Source organism: Colius striatus, chromosome 1 (genome assembly GCF_028858725.1).
Source record: "Colius striatus isolate bColStr4 chromosome 1, bColStr4.1.hap1, whole genome shotgun sequence".
Lineage (NCBI taxonomy): Eukaryota > Metazoa > Chordata > Aves > Coliiformes > Coliidae > Colius > Colius striatus.
Window position 1 is genome coordinate 104,593,344 of NC_084759.1, and position 22,436 is coordinate 104,615,779.

Below are 22,436 nucleotides of genomic sequence, written 5' to 3' on the forward strand. Positions count from 1 at the left end.
TCCCTTCACATATTTGGATCTTATTTACTTTGTAACAAACGTATCTCATCCCTGATGTGAATGCTTTTCTTGGTACAGATTTTCTTCATCGGCTCTCTGTGGAAATTGGCAGGCTAAGAAACATTTGTGTTATCACAGTTCATGAAGCACCCAGAAATCAGATCTTTAAGGCAATCAATTGTAATTACGTAAAATCTCAGGCTGCATCCAGTTCTCCCAGTGTGCTCATTCTACTGTAACTGCATGACTTCAGTGGAATAGATTCTGACTCATCAAAAGAAACAAGACCACAGTTGACCCTAAAATTACGTCTCAGGAAGCACAAGAAACTACACAAGAACAATAATGTATTTGAGAACATTTTTAATAAATAATGTGACAAAAATTACTTTTCTGATTATTGGATCCTCAGTATGCAAAATTATGGCTAAAATATGAGGTTTCTTACATGAACTTAATGAAAACATTAATCACATGGATTGTTCCTTTAGTACTGCACACCCTTTCTATGGAACCTTTCTTTAAAAATTAGCTAAATGAAAAATTTCAGTTCTCGGTAAACACCAAAACACTTTTTTTTTTCGTCTTTTTCTTTTTTTTCATTGGGGCTAGTCCTGATAAGTTTCAATAAACAAACACACATTTTTCCATTAGCACCAATGACAAAGAATTTTATAATTACAAAAAAGATCATAAAATCTACAGACAGAGGACATCATTTGGCAAAATCAATGCACCTAATGCCTCTATTTCAGCTTTAATGATAACCCAATGTTGAGAGGCCACAGCAAAATTGGTAATTTTCTGTGAGTTCAGGAAAAGTGAGAAGTGTTTTGATTATGGCCCACATTTAATTTTGCTTTCTTTACCATCTGTCATCATTCAAATATTCCAAATACAAACATAGAGCATTAACAAAAAGATGAAAAATAATCCAAACAAATGCTTAACATTTTCAATAAGACAAAAAAAAGGTTAATAGTTACAATGGTTTACAAACAAAGTTTAGTGATTGTGCTTTTAAAACCAAAAAAAAAAAAAAAGATAAGCAGTGCATTACAAAAGAATTAATTGCCAAGATCAAACAAAATTTTTTTAAGTGGCACTTCTTTAAGGTGAATTGACACAAGTAGAGGTCTGAGATTTGGGCCAGTAACAGTTAATGATATTATCCAATCATTATTAAAAATGTCCACTGATTTTCCTTCTTCTTGTCATTAGCATTATTGAAGCTGAAAATTAGAAAAAGTTTCAGATAAACTTGCTCATGCCTCGATTAGGCAAATAGCAATCACATTGGCTTACCTCCTGCCTATCCCAAAGGACATTTTTAATAAGAATGTAGTTAATGATGAAAAAGGAAAGACAAATCAAAGTACCACTGGGGGTTTAAAATGAGTACATATTTACAATAAGAGCCATCTCATCCCAAATTAATTTTACTTGCATTTGGAAAACTGTATCATCTGAAAAAGGTTAGCAAGAGACTGGTAGAAAACAAGACATGCAGTCTGTATTGAAATTGCAAAATACCATTTGCACTAACTGCAGACTACAGTGAAATCCCTAGAATAAAAGAATGTTCTCCGTGTTCACTCTGGGGATCTTTTTAATCAACGCTGTATTTCTTGCAATGTTACTGATTGGCTCACTGGTGTACTGGCAATGTACTATCCACTGCCTTGTAGAGGAGAAATCTTGGGATCCCAAGCTCTGGAATCCCTTTCTGTTCTAATCCTGAAGCAGCAGCTGGCCCAAGTACCACAAAGAGCAGCTTACCTGCCTTCTTGGGCAACGAAGGTGATGTACTTAGCTTTACGGAATAGGCAAGGGCTGGTCCTAGTAAGGGAGGGTTTACAAAGAAAGAGGGAAATAAAAACTAACATTCTGATGGCATGAAGAAAAATTAAAAATTGTACACTCTGATTGCACTGAACATTATTTCTGGCGTCAAATATCATCAGACTTGAGGCATCTTAAGTGATTTGTTTTTCTGATTAGATTTTAAAAGCCTGTTACAGTACATGACGTTGTCTTCAGCTTTCTGTCTCCTGTATTAAAAAAAAATGAAACAAATGAATACATGTTAAATTTTACTATTATGTCTTAAAAATTTGTTACCTTTAAATAATAACTACTAATTGCATGCAGGAACGTGACTGCATGTTGGACTCCCTTTCTACAATCAGGATTTAAATTGAATTAATGTAATTATTCAGAAAAAAAAAGAAGAGGAAAGGTCACTCCTTAATAGCTAATAAAATACGGAATGATAAACTGTTAAAAATTGTGTCAAGGTGTCCTTAGATGCTCTAGTTCTTATTTTCCACTTTTGAAAGAATTTTGATAATGTAAAGTGCACATTTAAATGTATTTCTGCAAATTCTGTTCCATAGTTTTTACTGTGGTGACATTTACACTATTTTTTGAAATGTTTTTGACATATTCTTAAAGTTTCTTTCCTTGAATTGGGCATAATGAAAGTGTCCAAGAGTGTGTTTTTTCTCGGCATCTGTCTAAACATAAAAAATAGCCTTATTCTAGACATCTTCAGTAGTACAACTGCAGTTACCTCCATCTCTTCTTCTTCCTCTTCTCCTTGTTCATATGCTCCCAGTACTTGCATTTCTGCAACATTCCTTCGGGCTATATTTGCTTGATCTGCCCTTTGTCTCCCTCCTGATCCTCTTGATGACATAGAGCTGGAAGAACTGGGATCTCTAGGATTATTTGATGTTGGAAACGTTGGTCTGGAATATGGCAGGATGTCCTCTGTATAATTAAATATATACATTGTTATGTTTACAAGCCTAGAGATACTGTGATGCTAAAATTTCTGTCTGCAGCCCATTTATTTTACTTTATGATCCTCAGTAGGTTAAAAGTGATGCTTTACAGGAATATGAAGTGCGTTGTTTCCATAATAGCATTATAGAAGCTTTCTCAAGGAAATTTATAGAATTCTCATGGTAACATTCACCATGAAAAAAACTAATGAATTATTATTGCCCACTTGATTTCTATTTATGATCCATGCTCAGTATTCTACAGGAAAATAAAGAAAAAATCCATCTCTTGTAGCTTATTTTCAATATGACTTATCAGGGGGAAAGGACAACATATGCATGATACTCACAAAGGCTTAAATCCATCTAAGACTCTGCATTCTCATAAAAACAAAGTTAGTGAGCACATTTTAAAATTTTAGCACCGTCTTCTAAGGTGACCTTCCAAGAACTTTTCTGTACAGCAATCCAGCGTAACTAACCTCTTACTAATGTGTCTATTTAATGAACTTACTACCCAATCAACCCTGATATTGACCCTGGATACCTGCGGGAAGAAAGCACCAGGCATTTGTAAAAATCTGTGTTTAAAGTCTTAGTGAATACTCTGGAAATTCCATTAATTAGTAATCTTAACAGCTTTGATATTACAGAGATTGCATTGATCAGGTCCAATTCATATAATGACATATCAGTTAGTATTTATCACTAATGCATTACTACTATGGCTTCCTTATTTTTAAATCGGATGAGGAATCATTCTGACTCTTTCCTCCTTTACAAATGGGAAGAAATGGGCCATGTATCAATTCTTTGGTTGAAAAGTTAAATATCTGACATACAGATCTAATATCTGACTTCACTTAGTTCCCTTACAAATTAGATTCTAATTAGATAAAGAGTAATTAGACTATAAATTTATGGCAGCGTCACAAAAACTGATCCTTACAACTCTCAACAATTAATTCTGATAGTGCTTCCTCATTGCTAGCTTTAGTACATGACGGGTATTAGGAAAGCTAGATAGGACATCTATATCATCCTGTAACATGACCTATATTAGCAGCCCATAACTAAAAAAAATGGTGACAATTCAGTAGATCTAACTTCACTTCCAGCAGCACTGTGAGAGATCTGAAAAGAGTTGGCCTGTTCCCTGTCATCAACACCCAAAACTTCAGTAAACCCAGAGTAAGCAAAATAACCTTGAAGAAGATGAGTTTTTGCTGGTGTGCCTTCTCGTTTTGGTGCTTTATTTCCTCGCAGTTTCCCATCGTTTGGCTGCTCCTGTGATTCTCTCCGCTCTCCCGAATTCGTCCGCACGTCCGAATGCTGTCTCCCATCCACCCCGTCCCTTCCCTTGTAGCTTGCTCCTTTCCTCTCCGCAGATCTGTCTGTCCTTGCTTCTATAGAAGCAAGCTTTGGCAACATGACCGATCGCACCTCCAGCTGTGACTTGGACTGGGCGGTCGGTGATTTTATAGCTGGAGGTGGCACAGGAGGGGGGGGCAAGTCTACAAAGATGGAAAAAGAATAATAATTACCATGATGTGATATAATAATGAAATTAATAAATTATATTTAACTGAAGAAATAGATACCCTATTTACCTTCAGCACTTCTCTCTGCACTTCTCTCGTCACCCCAAAAGCTATTGCTACTGTTACAACTGTTGATGGGTATTTTTCCAAAACCCGAGCTTTAAAAATTCAAAGTAAAGGCCTCTTACAGCCTTTTAAAATCACTATATTTTCTTAAAAATTATTACAAAAATCTGTAATAAACTTCAGGCACTTGAATATTAATATATCAGTTATAAATATCAAGGTAGAGTTAAAGGTATTAACATATCTTTTTTGATAGTTATTGGTTTTGGTAAGTCCATTCAACAACACAGCAACTTGTGCTATAGTTGCTCAAGGTCTTCAGTGTGCTGAGAGTTAAAGCAAGTTGTCTGGGGGTAAGGATGAGTACCAGATGCGCTACTGATATATGCAAGCATAAAATATATTAGTTACTGCATTCGGCTTTCAAAAATATTAGATTGATCTAACGTACATATCCTGATGTCTGTGGGTATGTCACGAGACATAAAAAAATCCATACTCAGTCAACAAAGTAACAAGGTCTCATGAAGAACACAGAAAGAAAAAAAAGAAACACAAGAGTTTTGAATTTGTTTCCTTAAATTACCACAGCTTAAGGGGTTCTAAAATTCTATCTATTTTTAAATAGCATTTACAGGGCACACATATGTTTTAGCTAGTTAAACATTTTTGCTCCTGAACTAGAATGTGTAAATTGTTCATCATGGCACAATAGTGCTCTGAGGAATATTAAATACAAAGGAAAAATGTGAAAGTCAAACAAGGAAGTGACAATACAAGAGTGATTCGCCGCAAAGCTGTAGGAACAAATTACATGTATACAAGAGAAGAATAGGTTAAAAAAGTAAGATGCAAAAGATGTTTCTGAAGTTAATATTCTCAAGGGAGATTACTAAAAAGAAGTAATAGCACTAGTAAAAAAATGTAACTTCAGCATTTTATAATAGTATGCATTCAGTGCTTCTACTACCACAAGAATTTTGGAGCAGCTGTGTTTTTCAAACACCATTACTATATATAAACCTAATTCACAGTCTAGTCAAGAGAACATTTCAAATGAAAATTAACTAAATTGGGCCAAGCATAAAGGTAGTACTCCTGAAAAAGAACCCAGACACTTAACATACATGTATAAATTAATTTTCAAGAGGTTTTCCAGTGAAACAAAGCACTAATGTCTTGATTTAGCCCTATGGAAGGATGTAGCAATGAAAGATTCAGTGCTCTATGCAAGCTTATTGGGTATCATCTTCCATGTTAAACTGGTGACATACTTTAGAATGTTGACCTGTTTTGAATGAGACTGGAAATTTTATCACTTGTCTGGACTGGGATGATGAAGAATAAAGATGCCATAAAGTAAATTTCAAAAGGTTGGACATATTTCAGCTAAATGAGATCTACGACATTATTCTTGCTGCTTTAACTCCACTGTCTGGTTAAAAACACAGAAAAACGTGAAAAAAAAAACTCTCTAAACACAGAAAATCAACCAAGCAACTGATAAAACTTCTTGTTCTAATTTATGGCTTGAATAAGGGACCAAATCTGTTTAACAGGAAACATAGAAGCTTTACTCTTTCTCCTTCTAAGAATAGGTTGGACAACTGGTCTTAACATTCCTGTAACTTGTGTATGGCAGTTTGTCTTTCAAACTCTGTCAGTCTGGGGAATAACAGTTTTAGGGAGTAGCTAAAGCTAAATGGCTGAATACCAAGACTTTCAAATATGTACTTAACAGACACCATTTTCAGATATCTTTTAAGAAAAAGCAATGTAATTTCCAAAATTTGAGAAAGCATACTGTAAAATAGCTGGAAGCTTGGATATACTGCGTGGCTGAATCAAAATAAGTTCATTTTATGGAGTGGGAAATATTAAAGTAAGAAAAAGGCAGATCTGTGGGCAATGGACTGAACTTGTTTATCTGAAGGAATTCAAACAGCAAAATGGAGAGGAAAATTATGATTCATCACAATATGAAACACAACAGATTTTTAAAGAAAGTTAAATCAGTTATATTGCACTCCTTTGTTATCTGTAACTGCTTAAATATGGTGTACAGAGGTGTACTAGACAGGTACCTCTGTCCAGTACACAAACTTAGCAACAAAACTAATTCCAGACATCCAAGCAGCACTCAGACTACCTCCCCTAAAAATGCCCTGTGCAGTCCACTCACCAAAGAGTGAATCAAATCACTTTCACTGTACTGTCCAGCCCTGTGGATCCTTAAATCAGTACATGTCTCCAAGTCACGGTACTTGGATCACAAGGTCAATACCTGCTACAAGAAAATGTTGGTCTAAAGAAGTATGTAACTTCTTACAGTTCAACAACTAAGCGAAAAATCATGTGAAGTCTGCCCAAGACCTAAGAGTCACATGTGATATGTTTCTTGAAAGCCCAGTGTATCAGACCATGTCAGATCCAGATCAAAGCTTATCAAGCACAAAACCTGTTCTTCAAAAGCAAGGCTGGAGATTGTGATGGTTCCCATCTTTTGCAGAACTCTTTAGGGAGATTACAGAACTTGGTCAAGATTTAAACTATAACATATACTCAGCATTAGCCTGCAGGGTGTGAAACAGTTTTTTTTTCTTTCTGAGACAAACATCCTTCCCACAACATGTCTTCTCTCAGAAAACAAACCAGAAGTGGATGAAGATAATCAAACTCAGAAGTGTAGGATTCTGGATGCACAGCTGTCCATGCAATGTTTTGTTTCACACATTCCTTACTGTCTATTATAAAGTCATCAGAGCACTGAACAGCCCTTCTGTTGAGACTACAGCTGGAAAGGGAGTTTATGTACTTAACATCAGCCGTTTCAGTCACCTTTGGAGCCCATCACCAACAGTTGTGGCATGGTAATGCAGTCTGAATATCAAAAGGAAGGAACAGCATCTTTCCTATAGTCTATAAAATGCAACTTGCAAGAAAATTCTTTATTCAAGAATCCTACCCAGTTATCCAGACAGTGAACAAAGTGGTGTTAAATTTTGACTATGGAAAGGGAAGATGCATTGATATAAGTTTCACAAAACCACAGTAGCTCTATGGCACAGTAATAACTAAAGAAAAGTGATATTCTCTTTTGAGAACATTTTTGCAACCTGCAGGGAAACTATAAAAATCTTCATTATAACACAGAACTACTCACTGCGAAGAATCCTTTACAGAGGTAAAAACCTAACTTTTCAGAGGTCAACACTATTACACCCCTGTGGTATTTATTTTAACAGCTCAGATCATAGAGAAAACCCAGATTCAATCTGCCTCCTCAAGTACAAACTGGCACATTTCTTATTAAAGGTGAAATAGAAGCTTCTATTGTAAGGAATAAAAAAAAAAATCACAATGCAACATCAAACTAATATATCAAACCAATATAAATAACTCAGAAGTATTTGTTAAAGGTCAGCCGTGCTCATATTTCATTCATGTCTATGTATTACTGTTGAAATGCTTCCCATGTAACACAAACAATTAATGGATGCCAATTCATAGCATGCTCTACAGGAGAACTCTTGCATATACGTCTTTTGAAATAAGTAATGATGACTTTCTAAATAAGAAAACATCCAGGAATTATGGCATAGAAAAAACACCAGTGAGGAAACATAATATGCTGAAATGGACAAATCATAAGTAAGCACAAAAAAGATGAATTCTAAGAGTGACTAATGAAGTAGGACTTACCAGAAATTCTCTCCTGGATGAGGGGACAGTGTACGCTCAGCAAGTTCGCTGATGACACCAAACTGGGAGGACTGGCTGATTCCCCAGAAGGCTGTGTTGCCATTCAGTGGGATCTTGACTGGCTTGAGAGTTGGGCAGACAAGAACCTCATTGAGGTTCAACAAGGACAAGTGCAGAATCCTGCACCTGGGAAAGAACAACCCCATGCACCAGTACAGGCTGGGGATTGACCTGTTGGAGAGCAGTTCTGCAGAGAGAGACCTGGGAGTCCTGGTTGATAACAAACTAACCATGAGCCAGCAATTTGCCCTCATGGCCAAGAAGGCCAATGGAATCCTTGGATGTATCAAGAAGAGTGAGGCCAGCAGGCTGAGGGAGGTTCTGCTCCCCCTCTACTCTGTCCTGGTGAGGCCTCATCTGGAGTCCTGTGTCCACTTCTGGGCTCCTCAGATCAAGAGGGACAGAAAACTTCTGGAGAGAGTCCAGCGCAGGGCCACCAAGATGATCAGGGGACTGGAACATCTTTCATATTAGGAAAGGCTGTGGGAATCGGGGCTGTTTAGTCTAGAGAAGAGGATACTCAGGGGAGATCTTATTAACATTTACAAATATCTAAATGGTGGATGTCAGGAGGTTGAGGCATCCCTTTTTTCTATTGTAGCTAGCAACAGGACAAGGGGTAATGAGATGAAGCTGGAACACGAAAAGTTCCATTTAAATATAAGGAAAAACTATTTCACTGTGAGGGTGAGGGAGCCCTGGCACAGGCTGCCCAGGGAGGCTATGGAGTCTCCTTCCTTGTAGGTCTTCAAGTCCCACCTGGATGCATTCCTGTGTGACCTGACCTAGGTGGACCTGCTTCTGTAGGCGGGTTGGACTAGATGATTTCTAAAGGTCCCTTCCAATCCTATCATTCTATGATACCCTCTTTTAAGTTCTACTGGGTTGTAGATTTCTACAGCCATGCCCTAATAAAAAAAGCAGAGCTATAGATTTGGTTCAATATTGGAGAAGATAAAAGTTTTTTCTCCTACTGCATACTTATGCTTGCATGCGAAACTCAGAATTGTTCCTGACATAGTAAAGCTTCCCAGATACAAAACAACCTTAGCTACTATTATTCATGTACTGAAGTTATTTTCATGCTTTATCTTTTAAGAAACATGGCCAAAAAAAAATGGATTAATAAATAGATACAGTAAAACCTAGAATGATGTATAAAAGAAGTGGGTTGTTGAGTTGTAGTGTTGGGGGTTTTTTTTGCCTCTATGAACACTTACATAACGCTTTTATCAAAAGAATTTTAACTTTACAAAACTTCCCTCAGTAACAAAATAAACATTCACAAAAACACGTCACCATGGAATCAGAAGTAAGGACTTTGAAGATGGCAGGTATCTGAAAATTATCATTCAACAAGAAGCTGGTTTGTAACAGAGATAAGAAATGCATTCCTACTTATTTTTTACCTTGCTGAATTTGTGTATACTTTTTTCCCACTGCACAGACAGAGGGAAAAAAAAATACAAATGATGCTGGCATGTATAATAGCTTAACATTTCAAAGTGAAAATTCAAGGGAATATTTGGCAGATATTCAATTGGCCTTTGTGAGAAATTCAGCTGCCTTAACATTACACCATTGATAATATACATAAATAATTAAGTTACAGTCTCATCCAGTTAGTTGTGAAAATGTTTGTATTTCTTTCTCTGTCACTTAGAGACTTAAAAACCAATCAAGATTTAATATGTCATATGAACTCTCAATGGCATTATTTCTATTGAAAGACCTAGTGAATAGAAGCAATGGTAAAATGGTTTCATTCTTTTTAACTAAGTGCTTACAATTCTGAGGGCTTGTAACTACTAAAAATCATTGAAGACATTTCAGAAAAGATTTTCACATACATAATTTTTAAAAAAGAATATGATTTAAAATTTGGTTTCTTAAATATGTAAGTTAGGCAAGGTTGAGAAGGAGGATGTATCTGATAGTCAGTTCTTGTAATGCACTCTTGGTAGTTAACTCTAAAAGGCTAGATGAAGAGTAATTAAAAAATCATAGATTTCAATCCTTACCACCTATTGAGCAAAGATTTTTAGCAACAAATATGTAGAACATTTCACCACCTGGATAACTGTCAGGGAACAAAACAACTGAGCTGAAATCTCATTCTACATAAAGTATAAACCGATTTGGACTAATGATAAAATTACAAAATTGTTACTACTTATGCAATGCAGAATATATCAGATATCACTGTATTTAAAAAAGGGCAGCAGTAGACCTTTTACTGATACATTAGTAATAAATAGACCCTCAGAAATACCAATCAATTTCACAAATCTTTCTATATAGAGAAAAAAAAACTAAGAATGTTTAAAGACATTATTATTATAATGTATTACTATGATAATACTCTTGGCGTTTTCAACTACTCGTGCAAAGAATTTATTTATTTATTCTTTCTGTCAACCAATCATGTAAATTCTTCATGACTGGTATTTCATGAAACTGCTAGCAAATACTAATTGAGTTAATTTGGGATGAGCAGAAAATTCTTGATATGTGTTAATCCATTTCAAAGGCTGAGAAAGTAATGAAGCATTGCATTTCTATCTTTTAGTATTTATTCAATGTTTCTAGCTACCAATAAATACTTAAATTCAGAATATCTGCTTTGCTCCACTACAAACACAAGCATGTTCACTCATAATTAGAAAAAAAAATCACCTTGGTATCAGGTGCTCCTTTATAAAAAAGATAAGTAACTGTGACATAAAAAACCAGAAAAACCTTAGTGTTTCAGGGAAAGGTCAAATGTGCTTAAATGTTTCATTCATGTCTCCATATCACTTTTCTCCACTTAAGGAAAACAATTAGTCGATGTTATTTTGTAGTTAATTCTAAAGAGACAATGTACTAGATGTGGCTATTAAAATGAATGGTTACAATGGTTAGTAAGGTTCCGAATATGCTTTTTTAAATGGATTGAGGGCAACTCCCGCCACCCCCACCAATACAAAACAAAAGCCCCCAACCAAATAAGCCCTTCAGCCTTTGAACTGGGTTTTATTAGATCTGCAGAAATGAAAGTCATAATTTGCTGTTCCCTGAATGACAAAACTGTATTACACACTAAACAGGTTAGTGGAAATTCTTACCTAATTAGAAAATACGCTGAAGTAAGCAGGTGCTATATAACACAAAACAAATATTGATTATGATTGTCAAATCTAGTGCAATACCTAATCACAATGTTCTATGATTTAACTTTGTATAATTATTTTCACAAAATCCTGTCATCAAATACAAGCCCAATGCTTATTTATTCCTGTGTTAGAAGAAAATGGCCACATAAAACTCCTATCCAGATTTTATTTCTGATGTCCTAGCTCTTGCATTAGTATTAAGGTTTGATGCCCAGTCAATTAGTCAGTTAACAGTACTCTTTTCAAGACAATGAAAGCTGATAAAATGTCCATAAAATCTTGCAAAATGTCATTACAAGGGTCTCATAAATGTAACATTTCTGGTACAGTTTTGGGATTTACACCTTGTGTTGTTCTTTCACAGAAGCAAACATGCACAAAACCACTGTAACAACCTCTTGAAATCAGATAATATTCCAATAGCTCAGTTTCGCTGACAGAAGGGGCTTGGGCATAAGCCAAGAGGCCCAGGTGCATCGTGTCATGCCAGTATTTAATGCAGTCTAATATCAGATAGATGCTAGTGAGAGAAAATACTCAGAATAAAGTACAGATAATAGCACGGACAGCCACTCATTGCTAAATTACTTCTGCTCATCGTGCTATAAGCTTTGTATTAAATTTTTTCGTCAAGTGGCAGGAATCACAGAGAGAAGTGGCTCAAAACTCCCTTCTTGTAACCCTGGATAAGGATCTATAATATTAGGCTTTCATATGATAATGGCAAATGATGTCCCTCTTTGAAAAATTTCAGACTGGTAATGAAAGTCCTAATCAGATTGTTGTTGCAGAGAAACAGGAGGTGGGGAACTATGCCTTTCTTTCCCCTCCCTCCCCCGTTAGCAAATTCAGCAAACTTGACAAGATGGGTTAAGTCTTGGAGAATTTATCTTACATGAATTTTCAACAAAGCCCGTGGGTTATTTTATAAAACTGGAAGGTAGTGCTTTAATAAAAGCTGCACCACCTGAGGCATTTTCATTAAAGGCTCTCTCTAGACAACATCACAATGTTTGCATTATCCTCCTACACTCCCAAGAGAGTACAAGCACCACCTTTTCAGCAAGAGTTGATATTGTGTGTGAAGGCATGAGAGAAGATGATTAGATTTTGCTTTTACTCACAAAGTAACCTCTTGCAATGATGCAGTGGTCGGGATTAAAATTCATTGATTTATCTTGTCCAACATTTGAATGGTAAATCGTTTTTTCCAAGAAAAGATACACTCTGAAGGTTTTAATAGGCAGTCATGTGAACGAAGATTTTATTCCTACCCACACATTATTCTCAATGACTGTACTATTTATGTTATCTGGGCTCTTAAATAATGACAGCAATTAGCCGATTAGGACACTACAGAAAACAGGTGCAAGGCTCTGGAGTGGAAGCATCAATGTACAGTATTAAGGAACTCTGGCATTTAACGTGATTAATCTGTTCACTGTGTTTAGCAACAGGAAACACAAATCACCAAATTCTGAAACATAATGTTATCTCTGTGGAAAAATTTCACACACACACACTGAATGCATATTTAGAAAGGTTCACTGACGTTTTCACCGTTTCAGTGGACTCACCATCTGTGTAGACTTCTCTGCGCAGATGTCCTGGCTGGTGTTTTTGCTTTTTGGCAGGTCGGACCTTCTGTATTACAACAGCACTCATGTTGCTGTCAGTAGATACAGGGCTGGTGGGTCTAGGACAGTGTGATGCATGAAAATGTCTACGGCCTGGAAATTGTTACAGAACAATAGCTATTATTTCTCTTATCGAAAATAAGCCATTTCATACTTTCTCTTTTTTTCACACCAGAATGACCTAGATATATGAAACTTGAAAATACACTGTTGGAAAAATAATAAAACTCTCATCCCTCCTGTAATCAGTTTCAGAGTGAGCTGTAACTGAATCGAAGCATTTGCTACCTCAGCAGCAGGCAGGCTGGCTTAGTTGCACAGAAATTAGCCAGCTGCTTGGTAGCTGGTATCTCCTGCCTCAGCAATGTGAACTTCATCAGCAGGCAAGTACAAGCAGGCTCCACACCCAGCAACTTGCCAGAAATAACAAAACGTTTCACGTTCAAGACAGGTTTCACCTTCCGTTGCTCAGGCAGCACAGGTCACCATGCCATCAGCAGAGTGAGTCACTGGCAGGCCTCAGGTACAGATACCCCCACTGCCACTTTGAGTGAACTACCAGGAATACATCAGGGATAGCTGACTGGCTCTTTATCAAAGCTTATTTGCAGATAAGAAGTGGCATATTTTAAGGACATGTTGTCAAGTAAGGGTAATATCAATACATAACAATCACTGCATAACATGAACTTGACTGTAGTAAAATTATTTACCTGTACTAGTAATGGGATGTAAAAAGAGCTGTTCTAAATGTGTAAATTTATGCACACAGACACATGTATTCATATGAATTTATATGTATAAAATGGATAAAATCTTGGCCCTGTGGATACAAATGAGACTTTTGCCACCTACTTCAATTGACCAGGATTTCATCCAGAATTACTAAACTACCTCCCCTCTCACTCTTCATGATGAATAGCTGTGTTGAAATGAAACAAAAAACTGTTAACTGGGAGAGGATATCAGAAATGGGAGGAAGGTTGCAAATCTCTGGAGTTAGGGTGGACATAGTTGTGACAGAATACGTCTTCTCCAGGTCTGGCAGTTTAATAGGATTAATTGGTAAAACATTCACAGATCTGCCTGAAACCTGTGTCTCATCCTGCAATATTGTTATTTGTTAGCTGAACTATAACAATATGCATTAGGTAGGCCTAGTCAGGTTGCTGATTACCTATATATATCCAATATTACTAGTAACCAGTATGTTGGAAAACATTAAATATTTCAAACATTATATTTTATATGTCCAATGGTGAGTCAAGAGAAAAAAAAAGGAAGAAAGATATACATCAGGCTCTGCTGCATATACATAATCTAGAATCTGAACAGCAAGTAATAACAGCTGTCAAATTATGAAACTCACACAAACCCAGTTCATCCCAATAATACAGCAGTAAGGACTTGAATACCAATTATTTTACAATTTTTTTTCAAATCCAGGAGAACTATGACTCTAAATGTTTACTACTTATTTAGACATTTCAATACAGAGGGATTAGATGTCACATGAAGAGTGACTGAAAATGCTGAGAATCTTACACTAGGAAAATTCTGGTTTTTGGTGTTTTTTTCCCCTTGTTCAGTTCTGGATGCAAATCCACTGGCAATGTTGAGGTTTGACAATAATAGGTAAGACCAAAATACTAGGAACTACTTGTGAAAAACAATGCAGAGCAGCAATTTATTTGAACTGTTTCACCAAAATTCCTTTTCTAACTCTTCCGCTAGCATAAATTGACCTCTCTCCTGAATTTCTAACGGTTGTTAAGAACAGCAGCAATCCAGGAGGCAGTGGTGGATAAACCCGTTCCACGATAGTAATTTTGTTTTTTCTTCTCCCCTCAAACAGAGGACAAACTCACCTCCTGCTGCATCCTGCATTTGGCGTCTGGCTACTTTCAGGCCAGCGTATTCTGCAGCTGCTGCAACAGCCTGTGCAAAATCTGCATCGGTAAAAAATGATCCATCGGAAGAGCTAACGCTAGACCGCCCGCTTGAGATGTTATCTTCTTCAGAGGCTGAGCCCCAGCCATTGATCATAGACCCTGTTACAGAGCTCTCCAAATCCCCAACACTAGAGGCAGGTGTCTGCTCAAGGCCACGCAAAAGAAGCCTTCTGTTTTGCATCTTGGCAACCTCTATATCTGCTTCATCCTCCTCTTCCTCGGGTGCGTCAGTATCCATATCAGAAACCAAGGGCCCTGAGATGTATCCATAGGTATGTGGTGGGGAGATTGGCCTTGGAGGGGGTGGAGGACTCACAGGCTGACGTCTGCATAAAAATACAAGGGTAGGAAGAATTGAAGTCACATAACATAGTCAGAGGAAATAGTAGACTGATGAAAACAATTCTTTTATTCTCCAACAAGCTTAACTCATCTTTTTAAATCAATAGAATTTATATTTGAAAGGTTCAAGGTGGATTCTGTTTTTTCGTTTCTATTTTTACTGTAAATCAGAACTGACAGCTATATAGTTTGAAATCTACCACAAAGAAATACAATTTTTAATGCAGTTCCTTTATCAGTGATTTTAATGAAATTGTTCATTTTTTCCTAAAGTAGTACATGCACAGCTAGGTGAAGAGATGGTTACAGTTCATATGATTATTACAAAATAAAATTGTGTATCCTTGAGAGTATGAGCAAAATAAATGCCCCTATATTGCTGAAAAAGCTGGAAACTATCAATGTCAACAGATGCCTCTATCCGAGCAGATTGCTCCCTAAACATTTTCTTCCCTCCACCCACTCCAGTGAACAGAGAGATATAAAAAGAGATGCTGTTATTTCATTATTTTTGAAATTGGTCTAGGTGATAATATAAAGAAAGAATTCTGTACTGCAACACTATTTCTAGATCTGAAGGATATTAAAATGTATACACATGTATGAGATACTTCATTTTCAGCTTAAATCACATGTAATGATGTCGCCAGCTTAAAAAGACAAAGTATTAGGTATCATGAGATCAACATTCAGTTTAGTTAATATTTCACTCAGAAGTCCTAGGGAGCAACACTGTCAACAGTTTTTCTTCACAGGGCACACTCTATAATTGCCACTTGTCTGATAGGAAGATATTCTCTCTACAGCAACAGCTGTACTGTTAGCTTTGCTTACCAGGAATTTCTACTGCAGTCTGATTTGCAAAACTGTTGAAAGTAATTTTCCTTTGTCAATTTTTTCTCTCTCATTATCTCCTTGACAAATGGTCAAGGCAATTTTCTGATTCCAATAAATAGGAATGCTTACTAATTTTGCAAGAAAAATTTTTTAAAGAAAAATCTAATTTTCTGTGACAAGAGCAAGCTGGAACCTCCCTGGACTACATCATCTAGCCAATGTTTTCTACTTGCTGTATAAAGTACCAAACGGAATGAAGAAAGTTAGAGATATATATCCAATAATGGTTTAATAACATCCGTCCCCCCCGCAAAATCCCAGAAGCTATTGCTGCAAGGGAATCTCTTCCTGCCTTTGACTAGAGACCTTGCTCAACAAAGTTTTACTGCCTTAATTTAAAGCTCTTGTGACAACTGTCCTTGTAACATATTTGCCACCCTTCCTATTCTATATGTTTTAGTATTAGAAGACAGGCAACTGGTTACCAAGTATGTTAGGGTTCTTGAAAATATATAGTTTGCGTGCCAACCTTTAAGGGTAGGCTAATTGAGAGCAGTTGGTTCACGGGCATACAGAATTAACAATCCTTCATTCACTTTATCTGATGCAGTGGCTCTTGCTTTAACAGTGACATTGCCTCCTATCTCAGGTTCTCGCTTTTACATTGACATCATCTGCTGTCTCACTAAATCTTTAGCTTACTCTCTGCTTGTCCACTCTTCCAGAGCACAGATTTCTATTTTAGTTTGCTGTACATCCAGCAAGCTGACCAGACAGAGATACTATAGTATATTATAGTACACTATCACCACCAGAATCTTATTTCAGACGCTAGTTTCTGAGCAGAAATTGAGATAATATTCAGCAGAACTATGAGTAAAGCTAATAAAAAGAATGACACTAGTATTTTAGACATGATTTTCACTATAAGCTTGCCATTTACAACTCTCCACAAACAATACAGGGAGGCACAACTCAGACTGTATTCTTAATTGGAAAGTATTATCATACCATATTCTAAACAGAAACTCCTCCCTTCCAGAATGTGCTACAGCTGTAGAGTATAGTACATCCAACTCTTAAATGGCAATGTCATGGGGTCATATCAACACAGGTAGATGGAAAAGGTAGTCAGTCAAGCCTTATAAATTAAGTGAATATAATTATGTGAATCTTCTTTAACTGATGAGAAGGATGTAACAGAAAGAAAAGAAACAACGTTTGAAAAAAATAAAAGAGACAAATTTAGTCACAGAATCACAGAATGTTAGGGGTTGGAAGGGACCTCTAAAGATCACCTAGTCCAGTTCCCCAGATCAAGCAGGTCCACTTAAAAGCTAGTCACTAACAATTCTAAGATCATCAGCAAAGCCAGACTTAAGCATTGTAGGAAGAAAAAAAAAATAAAGACAAATTATAAATTTTTCCAGTCTGCTCAATGAGTAATCTGTATGTCTCAGGAGCTAAAATTGCAACACTCTCTCAGATACTTCTGCCACTCTTCTAGATGCTGTTTATGGTGACTAGCTGTAAGTCTTTGTGTTGAACAAACCTACTTGCCAGGCAGTTGCTGCCTAGTTATGCATGTTTGTATATATCTGCTCCGATGCCTACTCCCTTCTGTATGTCGGTACACATCTCCCACTCTCCAGAACACGGTACACAGTACAAGAAGTGTCATCATAAAGAATTAAATAAACAAAACAAGGCACAACAAGTAGAAGTGGTGAGCAAAAGTAGAAGCTGATACAAGCTTTTTAAAAAACCCAAAGGATAATAACAGAAAAATTAACTTTAAAAAAATCACCGAAAAGACATCCATAAATTTCCAGTATACTATATTCATAAAATCAAAGTTTTATGGTCTACTTGGGAAAATCAAATTAATGTAATTATAATAGGCCTGTGTTTAATTAAAAATAAAACATATGACTAGACTATTGCAGGTAAACTTGTATATTTTTGGTAACAATGTGTGCAAACCATTGCAGAGAAAAAAAATTGGGAGGGAAAAGTTGTGCCTTCTTAATAAAAAGCAGGACAAGAAAGTATCATACATAATAAGCTTAATTCAGAAGTCAAGGTTTTATGGAAGACAAACTGAGAGTGTACAATACAAAATAGTTTGTAATAAAAGCAACTCAGAGAAAAACAAAATTTCCCTGTAGCAAATATCTATCTATATTGATGTTGGACATTCCTTCAAATAAGGGTAGGTGGAAATATGAAGAAAATTTTGCAAGCAATAATTTCCTGCATTAGGATTTATGAGAAGAGGAAAATCTATAAGTTATATAAATTATATATTTATATATATTCATACATATTGGTGACAAGTTAATTGCACAGTTACTGTGAAATAATGCATGCTATTTTATGGTAATAATGCAGTAAATCTATTGGAAACAATGGAACTGTAATTATATGGTAAGCTGTGTTAACGATACCACTTTAATATCCTGATGACTGTGAATTTAACTTATATCAGCATTGTGCATACCGTAAAGTGATCTACTGCATTCCTTTCCATTGTATAATAATAAAGCAACTTAATTATGTAATTCTTGGGTTACAAACAGTTCTAGCGTCCTGGTTTAAAGTTAAATATTAACAATAAATATAATGGGGGAAAATCTTGTTCTCACTGAATTCAACAGGAATTTCCAGTAGGGTTAGGATTACTTTTGTGACATCTCTCTCACTACATTTGCATTGATATACCTTCGTTCAGGTTGGTGTTGTACGTGTCCCAGATCCTCCTGACAGTCCTGTAACATGGGCTGGAGTTCTTCCTGGGGAGATGGGGTGAGAGTGGCAGTTGACTGATGGCTATAGGAGACAGCGGCTGGAGAAGAAGCTGCTCCTCGGACAGGTGGAGTAGGACCTCGCTCATCTTCTTCCTCTTCCTCTAGCTCATCCTGTTGCAAATACATCCTCGCAGGTGGGACAGGACAAGGAATTTCTTGGTCATAGCTAAAAGTAATTTTTTAAGAAAGGACTTAATTTTTTTATTGTGTAATAAGCGTCTCTGATACATGCATAAATAGCCTAGAAAAAACTAATTTGCTGTGTGTGCTCTTGAAAACAGCTTAGGAAGGACCTACTGAGGGGATGTACACCATTGGCAGTAAGAGGTCTCTAAATAGCTACAGACCAGCTAGATGAGGAGTACCAGAAGGGTACTGAAGGAAGGTCTCACTGCCAGCTTGTAGGGTTAATTACAGTTCAATTAACTAGTGAAAAAAGAAAGTAGTGGATGATGTATTAACTTTTCTTACCTTTCATCCACTGAAAGACTATAATCTTCACTATTGCTATGGGGAGGTGGATGTGCTGGAGGAGGTGGAAGGAGATCTGCCCAGTTCATGCCAGCTTGCTTGGGAGCCTTTGGGGTCCGAGCACCCTTCTTGTGCCCTTGACTCCCTGTGAATAAAAAGCAGTACATATTTGTAATGTTTTAAGTATCTCTTCACCACCTGCTTTGAGAAACAAAATAACCATAGTCCCTCCCAGATCCTCTTGAATTCTTTGTGAATTTACTGCTGAACCAAATAGGAATAAAACAGGAACACCTCCTTCTTACATCACTTCTTTTTTTTTTTTTTAGAATTACTCTGCATTTTAAACAGTTGAATTTAACCAGAAATTTTACATAGCATGGGAAGACGCACATGGGATACAAAACTTGAATTAATAAATAGTCAAAATGTGATAAAACCATAAATTAATTTTACAAGCAATGCCATTAAGAGTGAGCTTCCTCCTTCTATTAATTACATTATAGATTATCATCTAAAACAAATGAGCTGTAGACGTATTTTCTAAAGTGCCTTTATACAATTTAATTGCTGGAACCTAAAATACAATATGATACAGATATGATCTATTAAAGTTCCACTGTTGCATTAAGTTACTGAATATATGTAATTTGTACTTGTCCACTGAAACATTTTAGGCACAATGAAATTACTAGCTTTAGCCTAAATGGCAGGTGCATATGAAATTAATTGCTAGAAGAACTCAAATAATAGAAAAAAGAAGAAAGAAGATTGATGAAGTATGGCAAAAATGTTTTCGACTAGTATTACTGGGAAATTATAGCTTATAATAGAACAATGGAACTTTAATAGTTCCAATAACTTTGCATAAGACCAATTATTCAGGTGAATTTTAACTTTGGACACAACTACGATGAGAACTGACTCTGCCATTGTTCCTTTGTGTATAATTTTATTAGTTTTTCTAATTGTTACTTCTTTAATTGCAGCTAAAGTCACCATATTTTTTAATAAGTTTTAGAATCCTTCACATTTCTCACTTCAACAGATATCAACAGTTTGATATTACCACAGTTAAGCCTTACATACATGATTAAATATGTCACAGAGAGATTTAGGAAGCTTGTTTTTCTCACTTCTGCTGTCTCTGATTTTCCTTTCTTATGGACCGTAGTTCTGCTTATTATTTTCCCACATAACTGCCAGATACAAATATGTTTTAGCTATGTACAATTCTTTTTCTGGTATTTCAGTATGTTAAGCAAGAGCCTAACTATCCCAAGGTGACTATCATCTGCATTCTTTACCCTAAGCATCATGATATATACTACGTTCAGCACAATTAATTTATTACTCTGGTCATCTTGCTTCATTCCTGCTGGAGTCCTTGGTATAAATTGTTAGCATTATGAATAACCATAATAAGTCTCAGCATGGATAATATCACCTTCTCATTTTTAATTTGCATGAGTTCACAATCTTAACATCACTAAGCACAGGCTCAGCACCACATCCTGATGTTGTAGACCTAAGAATCGGCAAAAGCCAGGCTCTCGGCCAAACACCTGAGAGCTGAGAGAACTGGGAGACTGCTCATCTCACCCCAGAGAATTCAGGTCACTCCAAGACACAGTAGGCTCATCTTTGCCTATGCTTCTGCTGTGCTTCAGTCACAGTTCAAGGTGGAGCACAGGTTAGGACAACTGGACTATCAAAAGCAAGAGCAGAACAAAAGGTGAAAAGTCCTTGCCTTGATTAGTAGATGTAAAGCCCAGGGTACTGGTGCTAATGACCATAACTCACCTTACTTTACAATCGCCTTGCTGTAAATAAATATAGGCTAAGCACCAGTCTTGCAATAAAGCCCCAAATCAAGCCTATGCATAGTTTCTGGTTTAGCTCTGAACATTTCACACACATCTACCAGAAATAAAAGCTGAAAATGAACAGGTGAGAAGCAATAAACTTTGAATTAAACCATATTCTGTGGTTCCACAGTAGAGACTGTATTTTCAGTGCCCTGGTCAGCATTCTCCAGTACAAAGTGCATCTTGTTTCAAGATTTTTACAAAGGACTTTTTACATAGGAGAATCTCATGAGAAATAAAATTGAATTCTCTACTGCCTACATTTGAACGAAGTACAAGACTAGCTTTGCTATATAGTCACTGGAATCTATAAAATCTTTATGTATGCATGCATATTTTTTTACTTAAGAAAATGCATGGGTTTTATTTTAAAAAATATTTTTTTCTTAAAGTAGTTGTGGTAGGTATCACTCAAATGTTCTGGTACCTCGAGTCTGCTTATGAATAAGGTTATCTTGGGTGAGTAGACCCAAGAGATGGAAAAGAAGTCAGTAAAGTACCAGGAAGGTAATGCATAAATGGGAGTCGTCCTTTTCGTGACGTATGAAAAGAAATTTCTATGATGTGTCCATCCAGTAATCGTAACATAACCAGTGGGACATGAACATTAGGAAGTCCAGCCTCCAGCTTCCATCTGACTTCACAAATTTCACAATTTTGGATAATCAATTACTTAATCGACATTTAGATGGCACTAAGCAAACATGATGATGTGACCGAAATACAGGCACCCACTGGGAAAGTTTTTATGCTGTTTAACATCCCTCTGCTGTATTACTGTCAATGGATTTCTCCCCAACATCCCTTCTGTAAGTCATAGCATCATAGATTGGGAGGGGTTGGAAGGGACCTTTAGAAATCATCTAACCCCTCCACTAAAGCAAGTCCAGTCAAGTCACTCAGGAACATGTCCAAGCAGGTTTTGAAAACCTGCAGAGAAGGAGACTCCACAACCTCCCTGGGCAGCCTGTGCCAGGGCTCCGTCACCCCCACAGTGATACAGTTTTTCCTTATGTTTAAATGGCACTTTTTTTGTTCCAGCTTCATCCCATTACCCCTTGTCCTGTTGCTAGCTACTATAGAAAAAAGGGATGCCCCAACCTCCTCTTCTCTAGACTAAACAGCCCCAGTTCCTGCAGTCTTTCCTCATAAGGAAGATATTCCAGTCCCCTAAATCATCTTGGCCCTGCGCTGAACTCTCTCCAGAAGGTT

General features: G+C 36.6%; 1 protein-coding gene across 1 annotated transcript in view; it reads right to left on the minus strand.

Annotated features, from left to right (window-relative positions):
- Positions 1–1,020: 1,020 nt before the first annotated feature.
- ROBO1 (roundabout guidance receptor 1) overlaps positions 1,021–22,436 on the minus strand; it is a 310,713-nt gene continuing 289,297 nt past the window's right edge. The window contains exons 24-30 of the mRNA XM_061988671.1: positions 19,357–19,501; positions 18,800–19,051; positions 14,816–15,225; positions 12,888–13,040; positions 3,992–4,300; positions 2,573–2,772; positions 1,021–2,051 (exon numbers count right to left, since the gene is read on the minus strand). Of these exons, the coding sequence (XP_061844655.1) occupies positions 2,037–2,051; positions 2,573–2,772; positions 3,992–4,300; positions 12,888–13,040; positions 14,816–15,225; positions 18,800–19,051; positions 19,357–19,501 (1,484 nt within the window). The 3' untranslated portion in view covers positions 1,021–2,036. The remainder of the gene's footprint in view (positions 2,052–2,572; positions 2,773–3,991; positions 4,301–12,887; positions 13,041–14,815; positions 15,226–18,799; positions 19,052–19,356; positions 19,502–22,436) is intronic.